General features: G+C 63.2%; 1 protein-coding gene across 3 annotated transcripts in view; it reads right to left on the minus strand.

Moving 5' to 3' along the window:
- TNS1 (tensin 1) overlaps positions 1-14,003 on the minus strand; it is a gene marked incomplete at both ends in the record, with an annotated part of 62,063 nt that overhangs the window by 12,484 nt on the left and 35,576 nt on the right. For 2 of the 3 annotated variants that reach the window (XM_082001703.1, XM_082001702.1), the window contains 3 exons: positions 1,612-1,687; positions 1,952-2,130; positions 8,544-10,235. In XM_082001703.1, coding sequence (XP_081857829.1) covers positions 1,612-1,687; positions 1,952-2,130; positions 8,544-10,235 — 1,947 coding nt within the window. The remainder of the gene's footprint in view (positions 1-1,611; positions 1,688-1,951; positions 2,131-8,543; positions 10,236-14,003) is intronic. The other variant, XM_082001704.1, reaches the window with a different exon arrangement.

Here is a 14,003-nt window from a genome sequence, read left to right on the forward strand (position 1 = left end):
TTTGAATGTCCCCGGCTGGTGGCATGGGCACAGGGGCGGCGGCGAGGCCGGGAGGCGGCGAGTGGTGGGAGCTCCGGAGGAAAGCCAGACCCTCGCCCCGAGGCCAGGTCCCCACGGCAGCCTGGGGCTGGAGCAGCCGAGTCCCTGGGAAACCGAGATGGCAGCGCCTTCCCCAGCGGGTGTCTGATTTCCCCAAATCTGGTCAGCCGCAAACCGCGATGTCAAGCTCACGCCTGTGTTGGCTGACTAACGAACGGCAGGGTCTTCCTGGGGCGGGGAATTCCCCGGGGACCGTGGGACCGTCGTCTCCCCATGGAGGGGAATGCTCCTGTATCCCCCCGGCAGGCACTTTGGCAGAGCCTGCAAGCTGCAGCTTCAAACTTCCCAGGCCTCCCCGGCTGGCGTTGGCTAAGAAACGCTGCCTCCGGGCCACGTCCCCAGCCAGGCTGCTCCTGTCACCTCTGCAAGTGACTCATCCCCCAAAGCCAGCCACTGTCCCACTGCCAAGGAGCTGTGGCCGTGGGGCCGAGCTCTCCAGGTCCCCCGGAACAACGGGACCATTTCCAAACTGCCAAATGCCCCGGGGACGCTCCCACACTCCAGTCACTGCATCCCACGAGACAGGGTTCAAACACCAGCGGGTTGCAGGGGAGGAACAGCAACAGCACAGGAGGAAACAGCCTCGAGTCCCATGGGCTGAGCTATGGGGGCAGGAGGACCCATTGCAGCCAGGACGTGTCATCAGAGGGGGCTGCACCCAGCCCGAGCATTCCCAGCCCTAGAGCATCCCTCAGCACCCAGCCTACAAAAGTGATTCGGAAGGGTAGGGAGGGGGCTGCCATCTTTTTGATGGGTTTCCCAGTCGACCAGCTGCTCCGTTGCACTGGTCCAGCCCAAGTCGCGCTGTGCCGACATGAGGCTGCTCATCGGGGTTCATCGCTCAAGCTGGTCACACAAACCCGGGCCACACAAAACCACCGCAACTGCACAGTCGAGGTTAGTCAGAGAGGAGGCATGCTGTGCCAGAGGAGCAGAGGCAGGCTGCATGCAAAGGGCTGGCACCTCCCAGCCTTATCCCGCTCCTGACCTGGAAAGAGCGAGCGAGAAGTGGCACAGCGTGCGAGGGTCTGCCCCGAGCCCCCTCCTGGTCATCAGTCCCGCCTGCCTCACCCCCACTCGACTGCTACCATGGCCTCGCTGCCCTTCTTGCCATGCCGGTAGGAAAGATGGGGAGGTGCAGGACCAGGATGGGCTGAAAGGATGCTGTCTTTCAGACCTTGCCTCTCTCCTTATCCTGTCTTAGGACCCCATCCAAGAAACACCCCGGTGAGTGGAGGAGGGGAAGAAGCCAACAGGAAGGTGCCAAGCATGGGATGCTGATGGCAGCGTGGAGTGGGGGGATGCGGAGGAGAGAGGAAGATGGAGAGGAGGAGCGATTAACATGGCGGTGGGTGTCTGGAGCCCGGAGCTGCCCGACCCTTGGCGAATTTCTGGCTTGCCGAGAGCCACCCACCGAGCCCCTCCGCCTCCCGGAGCCGCAGCACTTACAGGGATTGGAGTAAGGGGTTTGTGGCGAGACGGGGAATGCTGGGGTGGGGGGAGAAATCTCACCGCCGCCGGAGGGTGGGCTGGTGGGGGAGGCACCCTCTATCTCTTCGAAGGCTTCCTTGTAGCTGTGGAGGTGAGGCTGGGGGAGAGCAGGAGAAAGAGTCAGTCCCTTCCCTACAATGGGCACAAACCTCCAGGACACCCCAAGGAGGGAGTAGAGAGGGCAAAGGGAAGGTTCTCACCTCCTCCCTGCTAACCACCACCACCAAAAGCGTCATTGACCCCAACCCTCCAGAATGCCGCAGATGCTAAAAGTCCCATAACCTCCTCCAAAGCCTTCTCCTTCCCTGGAGATGGTTGCTCCCCACCAGCTACCCCAGCACCCTGCAGAGCCCGGGCACACCTCTTTGGGCCTCCCTCCAGGGTTGGCCGCGATGGTGCTGACAACCTCGGGCGAGAGGACGGTGGGGCTGCGGGGCGAGCTGGGCTCCGGCGAGCTCTTCTCATAGTGGCTGTCGCTGGGGGTCCGCTTGCGGGCAGGGACGGTGCTCTCCTCCAGGGGCTTCTCCCGGGACTGCACCCCTGCGGGGCAAGCACAGGGTGGGAGATGGGTGAGGAGGCACCAGTTAAGATGGGGACCAGCAGGACATACTCCGGGGCTAATCCGAGAGGTCTCCCTGGGGCCATGTGCCACGGAGAGGGCTCTGCCCAGCAGAGATGCAGCTTCAGCACTCACCTCCATCTAACCCCCGGAGCAGCACGGTTTTGAGCTGGAGCAATGTACCCTACAGCGGTGGCCCTTGGCCAAGCCAAAAAGCAAGGCAGGGTTGTGGCTAGTGGCCGGACCATTGCATTAAGCCCTCCTAAGCACCTCCAGTTTGGGGCTCAGGGACAGCATTCCCCCGCAGTGGGTGCGAGGGGCACGAGCATCCTGCGAGCAGCCCAGCGAGCCAGCCCAGCCCCGCCAGCTGGCAGGAGGGGACTGGCAGAGCTGGCGAGGACCAGGACCTCCTGCGAGCATCACGGTGGAAAAGGGACGAATCCCCCAGCACCAAGGTGGCCATGTTCAGCTGCAACCCTGCACCCATATCCACATGCACCTTCAGCCACAGCGGTGGAAAAAAGCCCATTTTTGTGAGTCCCGAAGTGTCAGGAGGAAGGACCCCAACAGAGGGATGGTGCAGGGAACCCCAACAAACCACTGCTGATCTCCTACCCCCAGCATGATGCCTTCCTAAAAGGAGAGATTGGCATCTGCACTCCATCTCTCCCCAAACCTCCTTCCCACACCCCAGCGCCACAAGTCTGGGGCAGTGCCAAGGAGCTCTGAGACCCCGGGGCAGAGAAGGGAGCGAGCAAGTCACTGCGGCAGAATAGGTCTGTTGGGCTGTTGGGGTCTAGGTGGATCCCACTGGCGATCCCCACAGGCTGGGAGAAAGCCCAGGAATGGGGATGAAGCCAGCACAGGGCAGGCGGGCTTAGGTAGCTGGGATGAGAGGTGTGACCCCCTCTCCCAGCACCCAGCAGAACCCAAACACACCCTCTGCCCCAGCTGCCCCGATGAAGAGGTTAATTAGGGCTTAGGGCTGATGGTGCCGGGGTCTGTGCAGGGGAACCATGCGGAGCACCACAGGTGCAGCTCAGAGCCCCACAGGACTCCCGCTCCTCCCCAGGACCCACACAGCAGCGAGATGAACCCTGGTCTCAGCCCCACCAACGCAGGTGACAGCACCGTCCCCTCCGCCTTTCCCGCAGACCGGGGAGCGCTCACGCTGCCCTTGGCCCAGCACCGCGGGGGGAAAAAGAAAAAAGAGAAAAAGGGGGGAGGGGGAAAAAAAAAGAAGAGGCCAGCATCATGCTCCAGGAAATGCACTTTTCAAACACCAACTCCTTTCCCACGGGCTGGCGGAGGAAAACCAGCCATCAGCTGCTTCCCCTCGCTCCCCGGGGCTCCGTGCGGGACCCACGCCTCGCGCCTGCTGACCTCCCCTCCTCACCGCCCCGGCACCCACACGGGAGCTTTCCTGGCCCCAGGGAAAGGGCCGGGAGTGGGGAAAGGGCTGGGAGCGCGGGAGGGAGGGAGGTGGCCTGGGTGCATTTCTAAATAATCAGCCCAGTGAATGGCAACAACAATAAAATCGTGGCTCGGGGGGGAGAGGCGGCCGGGCTGCGAGGCGGGGGACGTGAGCCAACGGGGCCGGCTCCAGCCGCGGAGGCGGCCTGGAAAATTCCACTAAGAGCGTCTTTGAAACACAACTCCCCGATCCCTTCTGCAGGTGCTCGCCGGCGCAGGGGATGGCCATTAAAAAGGCCCATGGTGGGGACAGGGGGACGGAGAGGGTCTCTCTCTGCTGCCCTGCAGGGGCGGTGGCCAAGGGGCAGCATCACTTAAGGCCACCCTGTACCTTTTTCTCTGCCCCTCACTTTAAGGGAATGAAGCCCTGAATTGCAAGAATAGGAAGAAAAAAAATGGGGGGAAAGGGGGGATAAAGAAAACCCCTGTATTTTCTTTTCTCCCCTCTGCTTTAGCAGGGTCATAGAATCATAGAATAGTTTGGGCTGGAAGAAACCTTTAGAGGTCATTTAGTCCAACCCCCCTGCAATGAGCAGGGACATCTCAAACTGAGTCAGGGTGTCCTGCACGCTGCACGAGCATCACCAGGAGCACCCCGTGGCCCATCCCGAAGAGCTCCAGAGACCGAGCGCTGCAGAGAGGCAGGGACTGGCTCTTCAAGCCACGCACGCCTGCCTTGCTTTGCATTTTTCATTTAGGAAGCTCACTGGATCCCGGCTGTTAGCGCACATCACACATCTGCAGCGTGGGACCCCCGGCTCCAGCCCCAGGGATGCATGTGCCCCAGCCCCATGGTGTTGGATCTGGCCCATCGGGACACCCAGGAGCTCACCAGACTTTGGCTGCTCCACTCCCCAGACATGGAAAGTGGCCGGGGCCGCAGGGAGGGGAGGGAGGAGAGGGGAAAAAAGGGACTCATTGTTCAGGAGGCGAGAGTGGGAAACTTCACGGGCAGCCCGGAGCAAAGCCTGGAGGAAACCCAGGCTCCCTCGCCCCCCCCGGGTGATTTATGGGCTGGAAATTACACTTGAAAAACAAACTCTCTTTTCCCCTGCTCGCTGTGCCCCCTCAGCAGAGGTACAGCCTCCCTTAGCCACGGCCCCGCCACCGGCTCCCAAAGGATGCCCTGCCCAGCCGCAGGAGTTGGGGTTCCCCCATCACAGTTGAAAGGGGGAATAGCAGCCTGCACCCCACTCCCCACCCTTGCCCCCCATCACCTCTGGCACTGCCACCCTTTCTGCCACCCATTTAACTCTGAAACTTGGCAGCAACCCTCTCCCAGCAAAGTCCTGCCCTTGGACTAAACACAGCTCTAGGGCCGGGGAAGGGCAGGAGCACAACAGCCGGAGGAGGAGGAAACAAGGGGGATTTAAACCCAGGCGGTTTTGCTGCTGCGAGGCAGGTTTCTGGGCCAAAATCAGGAGGCAGCTGCTTTTTGGGCATGAGATCCTGGAGCTATTGCCAGGCAAGAGCCGGACAATGCCCCCATGGTGGAGAGGAGAGGGCGAAGCAGCATCCCACAGCCCTCGGGACACGGCACCCAGCAGGTACAGCCAGACGGGGACACACGATGCCCAGGGCAAAGGGAGATGCAAACTTGCTCCCTCCCTGCATGAAGAAGAGCAGCAGACGTACCGCTCGCCATCAGAGCCCAGCTCGCCCCGTCCCACCGGGCACAGACACGTCGACTGCTCCCCTCCTCCCGGGGTACTTCATTGATGTGGCCATGCACATTTCACCCCAAAATGAGCACAGCTGGGGGCCCTCCCTCGCCCACCCCCCAGCTGCAGACAGACCCCTGGGGAAAACCCCCAGACTGAGGCAGGTGAGACCCTGCCGGGCCGGGAACTGGCTGAACAAGGGGTCTGCAGAGCTGGACCCCAGCCTTGTCTCCCCGAGGGGTGAGCCGCAGCCAGGGCAAAGCTCAGAGAGGCTGGAGCAAGGGTCTGGATCTGGTCTGGCAACAAAAGCCCACCAGAGAGCAGTGCCGGGCTTGGATGAGACACAAAACCAAGTGCGGGCAGGGGAGTCTATACCCACGGCCAGGGCCTCCCCCATCACCAGAGGAGGTCTAGGGGTCCCTGAGCATCACCCTGCTGAGAAGGGGGATCGAGCCTGCATGGGGAGGGTCTCCCAAGCCTCTCTCCAACCCACATACATGCAACACACGAAGCACTCAGCATGCAGGGATGGGGGAGGAAGGAGGGATGAGGGTGAAGGAGAGAGGAGAGAGAAGAAAGGAAAAGGAAGGAAGTATGAGAGGGAAGAATGAAGGAGAGGGAAGGAGAAGGATGGATGTGGAAGGTTGGAGGACAAGGAAGTAGGGAGGTGGAATGAACAAACCAGAGAAGGACCGTTGCTGTTTCAGAGGAGGACGGGGGACTTTGGTGCTCTTGTTGAGGTCCCTGAGCTTGGCGTTGTACTCTGCCAGCATGCCAGGACGGGGAGTGCAAGGAGGGCGGGAGGTCACAAGGGACAGACACGGTCCCCCATGGGGAGAGGAAGGGGCAGACAGGACAAATGTCACGAGATACAATAGGAAGAGAGAGAGAGAAAACAAGATAAAATATTAGTTGGGCTCCAGCAGATGAGCTTGGGGTTGCTTGGGGTCCAAGGGAGCTCAGACCCTGCTTGGAGCTGCTTTTCCATCACCCAAATTGCCTGGCTCCAGGCATCACTTAAACCCACATGGGAAATCAATGGTGGCTCCCAGCCACACGTGGCCTTGTGCAAACCCACGAATGTCCCATCACCATCCCCCTGGGGATGGCACTGTGCAGGTCCCCTCCATCATTGGATGCCCAGGGCTGGGACAAGAAGGGATGACCCCAGATGCCTCACTGGGAGAAGAGGGGGACCTGAAGGGTGGCAGGACTGGCTCCTCTCTGTGAGGTGCTGGGGATGCCAGCACTGCCCTGTCCATCTCCAGCGGGAAGCGGGAATGGGACCACTCCCCCACCGGGCACGGAGGAGGTGTGAGATGCTCCTCGTTGTTCGCCAGGACACGCAGGCAATTTATAGCAGCAGGAATGTAAACAAACCCGTCCGTGCCCCACCGTCCCCATAGGTCGTCCCCTCCCAGCGCTGGTTTCAGGACACCTCGTTCCCGCCGGAGGTCAGGCTGCCCACCCGCACGGTCCCCGCCTCGGCACAGACGGCCAGGCTCCAGAGGGGACAGGTGACCGCAGGCTGGGGACCGTCCCGGGACGCCTCTCCTCCCCGGGAAGCCCGGTGGCTGCAGGGGGTTGAGAGCAGCCCCAGCCCAGCCTTGAGGACCTGACCCCAGCGTTAGGGGGGACGGATATTTTGGTAGACGCCATCAAACATCCATCTCCCACCCACTGCAAATACTGTTCCTCCTCTCCTGAGGGCTCTCCTCTTTTCCACCCCATTTTTCCCCCCGCACTTGGGGGGGAAATCTGCTCCTTATAATATTCTATCCAGACATACAGACAGTTTGGGTATCTGTGTGTGCAGAGGGTTTAAACAAACCCAAGGACAAGCCCTGGGTCCCTCTGTGCATCTGGCCTGGATCATCGCAGTCAGGTTCGGATGGATGCAAACTGCACCCAGCACCTCTCCCACCCACCCCTGTCCCCCCTCCCCACAGCTGGCACCCCTCCTGCCCCCCGTCCCGGTGCCGCGGTGACTCAGCCCCCGTGCCTGGGAGGCTGGTGCTGTTGGATTTTTCCAGCCAAGCCTTTTCCCCCTCCCTCTAATGCCGGGCGAGTTTCTGGACTGAGCGCAGAGCTGGAAGGGACGGAGCTGCCAAGCCCCAGCATCATGAGCTGGCCCCCAGCCTGGCCACAGCCCCGAACCCTTCCCAAATGTCGCTCTGCAATTCAACAACTCCAGCCGAAGCAACAGGGAGGGAGGGCACCGAGCTGCCACAGGGCCATGGCACCTCCTTCCCAGGGGGCCGGGACCCTCTGCATCCCCAAAGCCCCTGAGCCGGAGCCACAGGAGGGCAGGGAGTTAGAGGATGCAGTTTCTCCTCTGCGGCACGGAGCAAATGCCTTCATCCAGCCACGGCACCAATGCTCGGCGCTGCACCCAGCCAGACATTGCACCAAACCCCTCTGGCAGGGCTGGGAAATGCCTTCCCAGCCCCTGACCACCACCCCAAGGTCAGGTCCAGCTTCAGACCACCCAGGGCCAAGCAGATCCCAGCTGCCCGGAGAGGAGGGCTGAGCACCGGGGAGAAGGTCCAAGCACCAAGACCAGCATGCTGTGGGGAAAGCGGGGGCTGAAATCAGGGAGGAGCCCAGCTACATTAAACACAAGGCAAGTGCTCTGCTGGGACCGTACACCAAAGCACGCCCCAGGCAGGGAGAGCATCAATGTCCAAGGTGGGGTCCAGGCAGGACACCCTCAGCCAGAGCAGAAAACATCTTCCCAAACTCATAGTATCACTGAATCATTAAGGTTGGAAAAGACCTTTAAGATCATCAAGTCCAACCATCAACCTGACACCACCATGACCACTAAACCATGTCCTGAAGTGCCACGTCTACATGTTTTTTGAACACCTCCATGATGGTGACTCCACCACCTCCCTGGGCAGCCTGTTCCAGTGTTTGGCCATATTCTCCCCGAAAGCGAGTGGCCCTGCCGCAGGGGACAGACCAGCCCCATACCCCGAAGGGGTGAGGATGGGGAGGCCCAACCCCCTCGGTCACCCCTTCTCCCCACCTCCGGGCAATGCTGCTGGGGGGGGCTCTCAGCGAAGGAGGGGGGCACTGGCTGCCCCCCTGCCCAGCATGCCCCCATGGCGGGTGGTCCAGTTCCAAGCCCGGATCCGGCACCGATGAGGAGTCGCTGCATCTCCCATCCCCAGCTCCACTGTGCAGCACCCCCGTAGGCTCCGGCTTCTCGGGACACGCAGTCCCCCCCATCCCCCCAAGGAATCAAAGCGTCCTACCTGCTACCCTGTGGGCCACCAGGCCCTCCAGATTCAAGGGCTCTTCTGCCGACCTCGACAAGTCGTCGTAGCTCTCCAGTCCCTTGGGGGGCATCTGGGTTTGTGGCGGGACAGTGGGAGAAGGTGGGGAGGAGACGAGGAGCTGCTGAGACCCCACGGGGCTGTAGGAGGTGCTGAGCGGGAAGATGCCCACCGGTGCTGCGGCCGGGGCAAGGCTGTAGCTCCTTGGCTCCGGCACCTGTGCCGGCTGGTAGCTGTAGGGTGAGTAGCTTTCCCGGTACTCGTGCACCCCATAGTCTGGCTCCCGGGGAGAATAGGCTTTGCCCCCAGGCTCGGAGGCCACGGGGCTCATGGAAGTGCCGAAGGCCCTTGGCTGGGCCACTTGCGGGGCCGACCGGGTGTAGAGACCGGTGATGGGCTGGGCCGAGAGGGAGGAGGGCAGGGGTCCCGCCGGCTTGTCCTGGCGGGAGGCGGCAGGCACGCTCTGCGATTTGTGGACGGCGGGCGCGAGGTCCAGCATGAGGACGTCGAGCGCTTCAATGGACTGCTCAATCTCCCGGCGGGAGGGTGCCCGGGGGAATTCGGGCATGCTGTGGCTGTGCGGGGGCACCGGCTGCAGCGGGCTGGGCTGGGGGCTGCAGCTGGAGACGCTGGGGCTGTGGCTCTCCATGCCGCTCTCCTGCAGCCGGGAAGGCGGCCGGCTCCCTCCTTGCTGCTGCCAGGAATTCAAGCCCCTCTGCACAGCTTCCCGGCTGCTGGTGCTGCGAGCCGGGGCCTGGGGCAGCGCTGGGGTCGCATCATACTTGGCCGTGTCCACCGCCGGGAAGGACCGGGAGCGGTAGGCGCTGGGGGGATCATAGCCGTACAGGTAGGGCTGGGAACCGGGCAGCGGCTGGGGCCAGCCCGGGGCGTGGGAGCCCGGCGGGCGCTGCGGGTAGCCGGCCAGGTGGTCCTGAGCAGATGCTGCGGGCTGCAAGGGAGGCAGCGGGTCACGGAGGTGGTGGCCCATCAGGGCGTTCTGGTTGTTGTAAGGGTAGCCACCGTTGGAGAGCAGCTCGCCGTCGTACAGCCCATCCCTCGGCAGCTTCTCGGCCCCGTTGCAGCTCGAGGGGCCATTGGGCAGGGAGGAGAGGCTGCCCACCCGGGCTGCCTCCTGGTAGCCGGCCTCGCTGGCGGTGGTGGTGCCGTCCAAGGAGGAGAGCGTGCCCAGGCTGCCCACGCTGTGCCCATCCTGGTTCGGCAGCTCGTCGTCCAAGATATCCGTCTCCCGCTCAGCCACCAGCGCCGCGGCATTCCCGTTGACGTGCACCTGAGCCGGCACCACGTGGCGGCCCGGCATGGCAGGCAGGCGCACCGGCACGGGGCCGGGCGCGTGGTTGCGCATGGGCGGCGCGCTCTCCAAGCCGAAGCCGACGAGAAGACGATCCAGCTCCCGCTTCTCCTCAGGGCTCAGCACTGCCTGGCCGCCGGGTGCCCCGGGCACCCCCGGCTCATCGGTCCGGTCGGTCTTGGTGGAGGCAGTGGAGTTGCCCGAGTCGCTGCTCACCGAGAGTGTGTGCTCAACGTGGTTGGGCGCTGCCGAGAGCGGGAGGCGGGCGGCGTTGACGGCGCCGGTGCTGCCGTGGAGGGAGTCTTTCTTCTTCACTTTAGCGTAGAGGCTCCCGTCCAGGGGCCCTTGCGTGTGCCCAACCTCTGCAAGGGGAGAAATGAACACGAGACCCCAGATCAATTGCTGGCGCTCTGCAACAGAGCTAATGGGTCCCATTAGCCGGTGGTTTCGATCTCTTCCATGCCGCCGGAACGCTTAACGACCAGCATCGCCGTCTCCTCGGCACCCTCCGCAATCCCACAGGCGCCACCATGGAGAGACACCGGAGCCAGACACCCCCGCCCCAGCCCCATGCCCCCACAGCCCCCCGCTCCGCATGCCATCCTGCCCTGCCCTGAAAACACCGCCTGCTCCTCTGGGATCCACCAAAATCCCTCCCCAGTGCCAGGCACTGTGCCTGGCCATCCTCCCGCATGGCTGGTGAGGGCCAGGGGCTGCCCGCACAGTCGGCCGTCGCTTCACCGCCGGCCTGCTGCTCCGCAGGGCTCAGCTGCCCCCGAAGGGCCACGCGGCACCAGGGAGGTGAACGGGGAGGGCGGGGGAGATGCACCACGGGCCGTGGGAGGGCGGGCGGCGGCAGTCAGGATCTGGCCTCGTAGCTCTGCATCTCTCCAGCTGGATGGATGTGCTCATCCCACGGGTGAAGGACAGATGAACCACAGACCTACCTTCCCCCCTCCCCGCCCACTCTCCTCCTCGATGATGCACGGACCCAGCCAGCTGCCCAACCTTGACATTTTCTTCCCTCGACAGGCTCCCACTCTTTCTCTCCTTCCCCTTCCCTCTCTCAGCCCGGGTGGATCTGCCCCGGACCTTTCCTCACTGCCAGACGCTGCCCCAAAGCTCCCGCACAGGCAGCGCCTCTGCCCAACCTCAAACAGGCAGCATCCCCCCGCGGCGGCACCGCGCACCCCAACCCCACGATTTGAGGCCGGTGCGAGCAGCCAGCTCGGCTCTGCAGCCCTGCCAGCCCGGGGGGCAGCCAGGGCACGGCCGCACCACCACCGGCGACATCGCACCCCGGTTCCCACCACCCCCAGCAGCCCTAACACCACCACCAGCTGCACCCTTTAAACCTTTCCAAACGGGGCAGCCAGATTTTGGGGGCACAGAGGGACCCTGGCCACCGAGACGGCAATGGGGACAGCCCCCACACCGTGTGTCCCCCCCCCGCCAGAGCCTGCGCAGCACCGGCTGGGCCGCAGACTCCTGTTTTTCCAGCTCCCCGATGAGGTTTCCTGGAAGGGCCTGCGAGCAGCGTTAAACACTTTCTTTTGGAGGAAAAAATGACTCTTCCCTGGCGGGGGGCCAGGCGGCTGACTCAGGGACGGAAGACGGCCCTAACGCGATAGTGTGAAATCAGAGCGCTCCTATCTGCGAGCAAAACACTTCCGAAAGCCAGCCCCGAGCCGGCAACGGCTTAACCAGTCCCGCGCCACTGACCCCCCTCACCGTGAAGCAGAGGGGGGCAATAACACCCAGCACGTGTCCTAGCAAGTCAGGGCCCCCCCCCGCCGCTAATTTTCCACTCCCGAATCCCCACTGGCAGCATCCCAAGGAGGCAGCCGAGCCCCAAAGCTCCCCCTTGGCTTGAAGATGCTCCAGGACTGCACAGCAAGGTCCTCTCCGGGCACTCGGTGTGGGAAAGGATGAGGATGGAGTCCACGATTTCTCCCGGAGACTCAGAGCTCCTTCACCCAGCTGGTGCAGCCAGGAACCGACAGCATTCGACCCCGCAACACCTCCCGTACAGGGGAAAAAGCAGACAGAGGGAGGGAATCCCTTCCCGTGGAGGGAGAAAGGAAAAAGCAGCGTGTCCAGGGGCAGCGTCAGCACCGGAGAGGCCGAGGCATCGCCTGGAGCCGGGCTGTCGCCCAGCCCTCCTGTCCGATGGCAGCGATGGGCACCAGCCGGTCCCAGGAAACAGGGCAAGAGCCAGGGCAAGGGCTGGGATAAAGAGGGAAGGGGAATAGAAAGGAAAAGGGAATAAATAAATATAAATGAAAGCACGTGGCGCCCAGGGAGAAAATAGCTGGGAAAGGCTTTAATTAGACTGTGGGCTGGGCACCATCCCACGGCTGGGAGAAACATCTCGAGAGCAGGGTTAGGATGGGCACGACGCAGTTCACGGCAGAGCCAGAAAGCCCCAAGGGCCCTGTCCTGCCTCCCCTGGACCCTCCAGCCAGGTGGGGACATGGGGGTGTCTGGTGGCCCCCACCCCAAGAGCAGTACCTGGGTAGCAAGCAAGGAAAGGGCTCCAACACCTCCACCACCAGCCAGGCCCTCATCCCACGGCTGCTCTGCCCCACACCTGACTGCCCACCCTGTCTGCGTCCCCACGCATCCCCTGGGCTCTGAGGCCAAGAGCCAAATGCCTGCAAGTGGTGGGGAATGGCAGGACACCCTTGGGCCACGCTGTCACTCATACAGCCATCCATCGCTTGTCACCTGAGAAGTTGAATAAAATCCCTCAAAAAAGACCAAGAGAAGAGGGGGGGACAGGCTGCCTTAGCAGAAGCAGCTGTCCCCAAAGCAGCAGGCTCCCAGGTCCCCGTTTGCAAACCGTTTGCAGCTCCCAGCAAGGTCAGATTTCGTCCCTGAAGGTCAGAGCAGCTCCAGCCTGGCAGGCTGTGTCATCCCAGCGTGGGCTGGGTTTGCCCAGGGCTGAGCCTGGGACGCAGCTCTGCTCCGGCTCTGGCTGCGCCGAGGCGGCTGGGGGAAGCGCCGAGCCCAGCCTGGTCCTGCGCCTGCTGCCAGGCTCGCTGCCCCTGCAGGGCAACGCTCTGCCCTCGGCCTCCCCAGCGCCCTGCGGCTCAGCCCAGGAGAAACACTGGTCCGCGCGCGGCAACGGGATGGGGGGAGTCAAGCTCACATCCCCAAATCCCAGTCACCCACCTCACACCCAGTTGGGTGCACCGTACAGCATCGTGCACCGGCACAACTCCTGGCCAGGGCTCTGCGCCGGTGCAGAGGATAAGGCTGCGGCACCACCGTGTCTCCCCTGGTCCTGCCCCCAGCAGCAGCCCACCAGCTGCCTCTGCTCCCCACCAGCCAGAGCCCTGGCCCCGGGGCATCTCCGGAGCATCAGCTGGCAGGAAAGATCCTGGGGTCCGAGGACGCTTCACAGGATGAAGAATACCAGCTGAGTCCCATGGGGAAGAGCTCAGCTCCACCCCAGCTCTGGTTTTATTCTGTGCCCAGATATGATGGCAAAAAGTAACCCCAGCTCCTAAGCCATGGGTCACCACGGCAGTGAATTTCCCACCCACTCCCAGCCTTTTCCCTCATTCCATCCAGCTTAAAGAAAAGCCAAGTCAGGACTTACCAAAGGGGATGGGGAGGAAAAGATCCCAGGCGAAGAGAAGGAGCGGGCGGCAAATTCCCTTTCCTTCGCTCCTTCCAGCACCAGAGCCTTCCAGGGGGACCCGGCGCGGCAGCAGCTCGAGTGGCGTCCGCAGCCAGCTCCGTGTGTCCGTCCAGGACAGGAGCAGACGGCCCGGGGCTGGCTTTGGTTGGCGTTTGTCCCTTTGGCTTTGCTTTCCCTCTCGCGAAGGGAGCTATTCCCTCCCCAGCGCTGTGTCCCGCGGGGCCAGCGAGAGGGACACCCTGGCAGCAGCGGGGTGCCGGAGGGGCTCGGATACGCGGCACCTCCAGGACACGGGGTGCCGGAGGGTGAGGATGGAGGAGAGGAAGGCGACGGAGGCAGGAGATGGGTTGGAGGCGAGGAGGTGCGGTTGAGCTCCCCTCCGCCCCGGACCACAGAGGGACGAGCAGGAGGGGAAGGGGAGAGGCATGGGAAGGCGGCTGGGGGCCGCCCAAACCTGCGTCCCAGCCCGGGTTAACCCCAGCGA

This window comes from Phaethon aethereus (assembly GCF_964289735.1).
Source record: "Phaethon aethereus genome assembly, chromosome: 6".
In the NCBI taxonomy this organism is placed as follows: Eukaryota; Metazoa; Chordata; class Aves; order Phaethontiformes; family Phaethontidae; genus Phaethon; species Phaethon aethereus.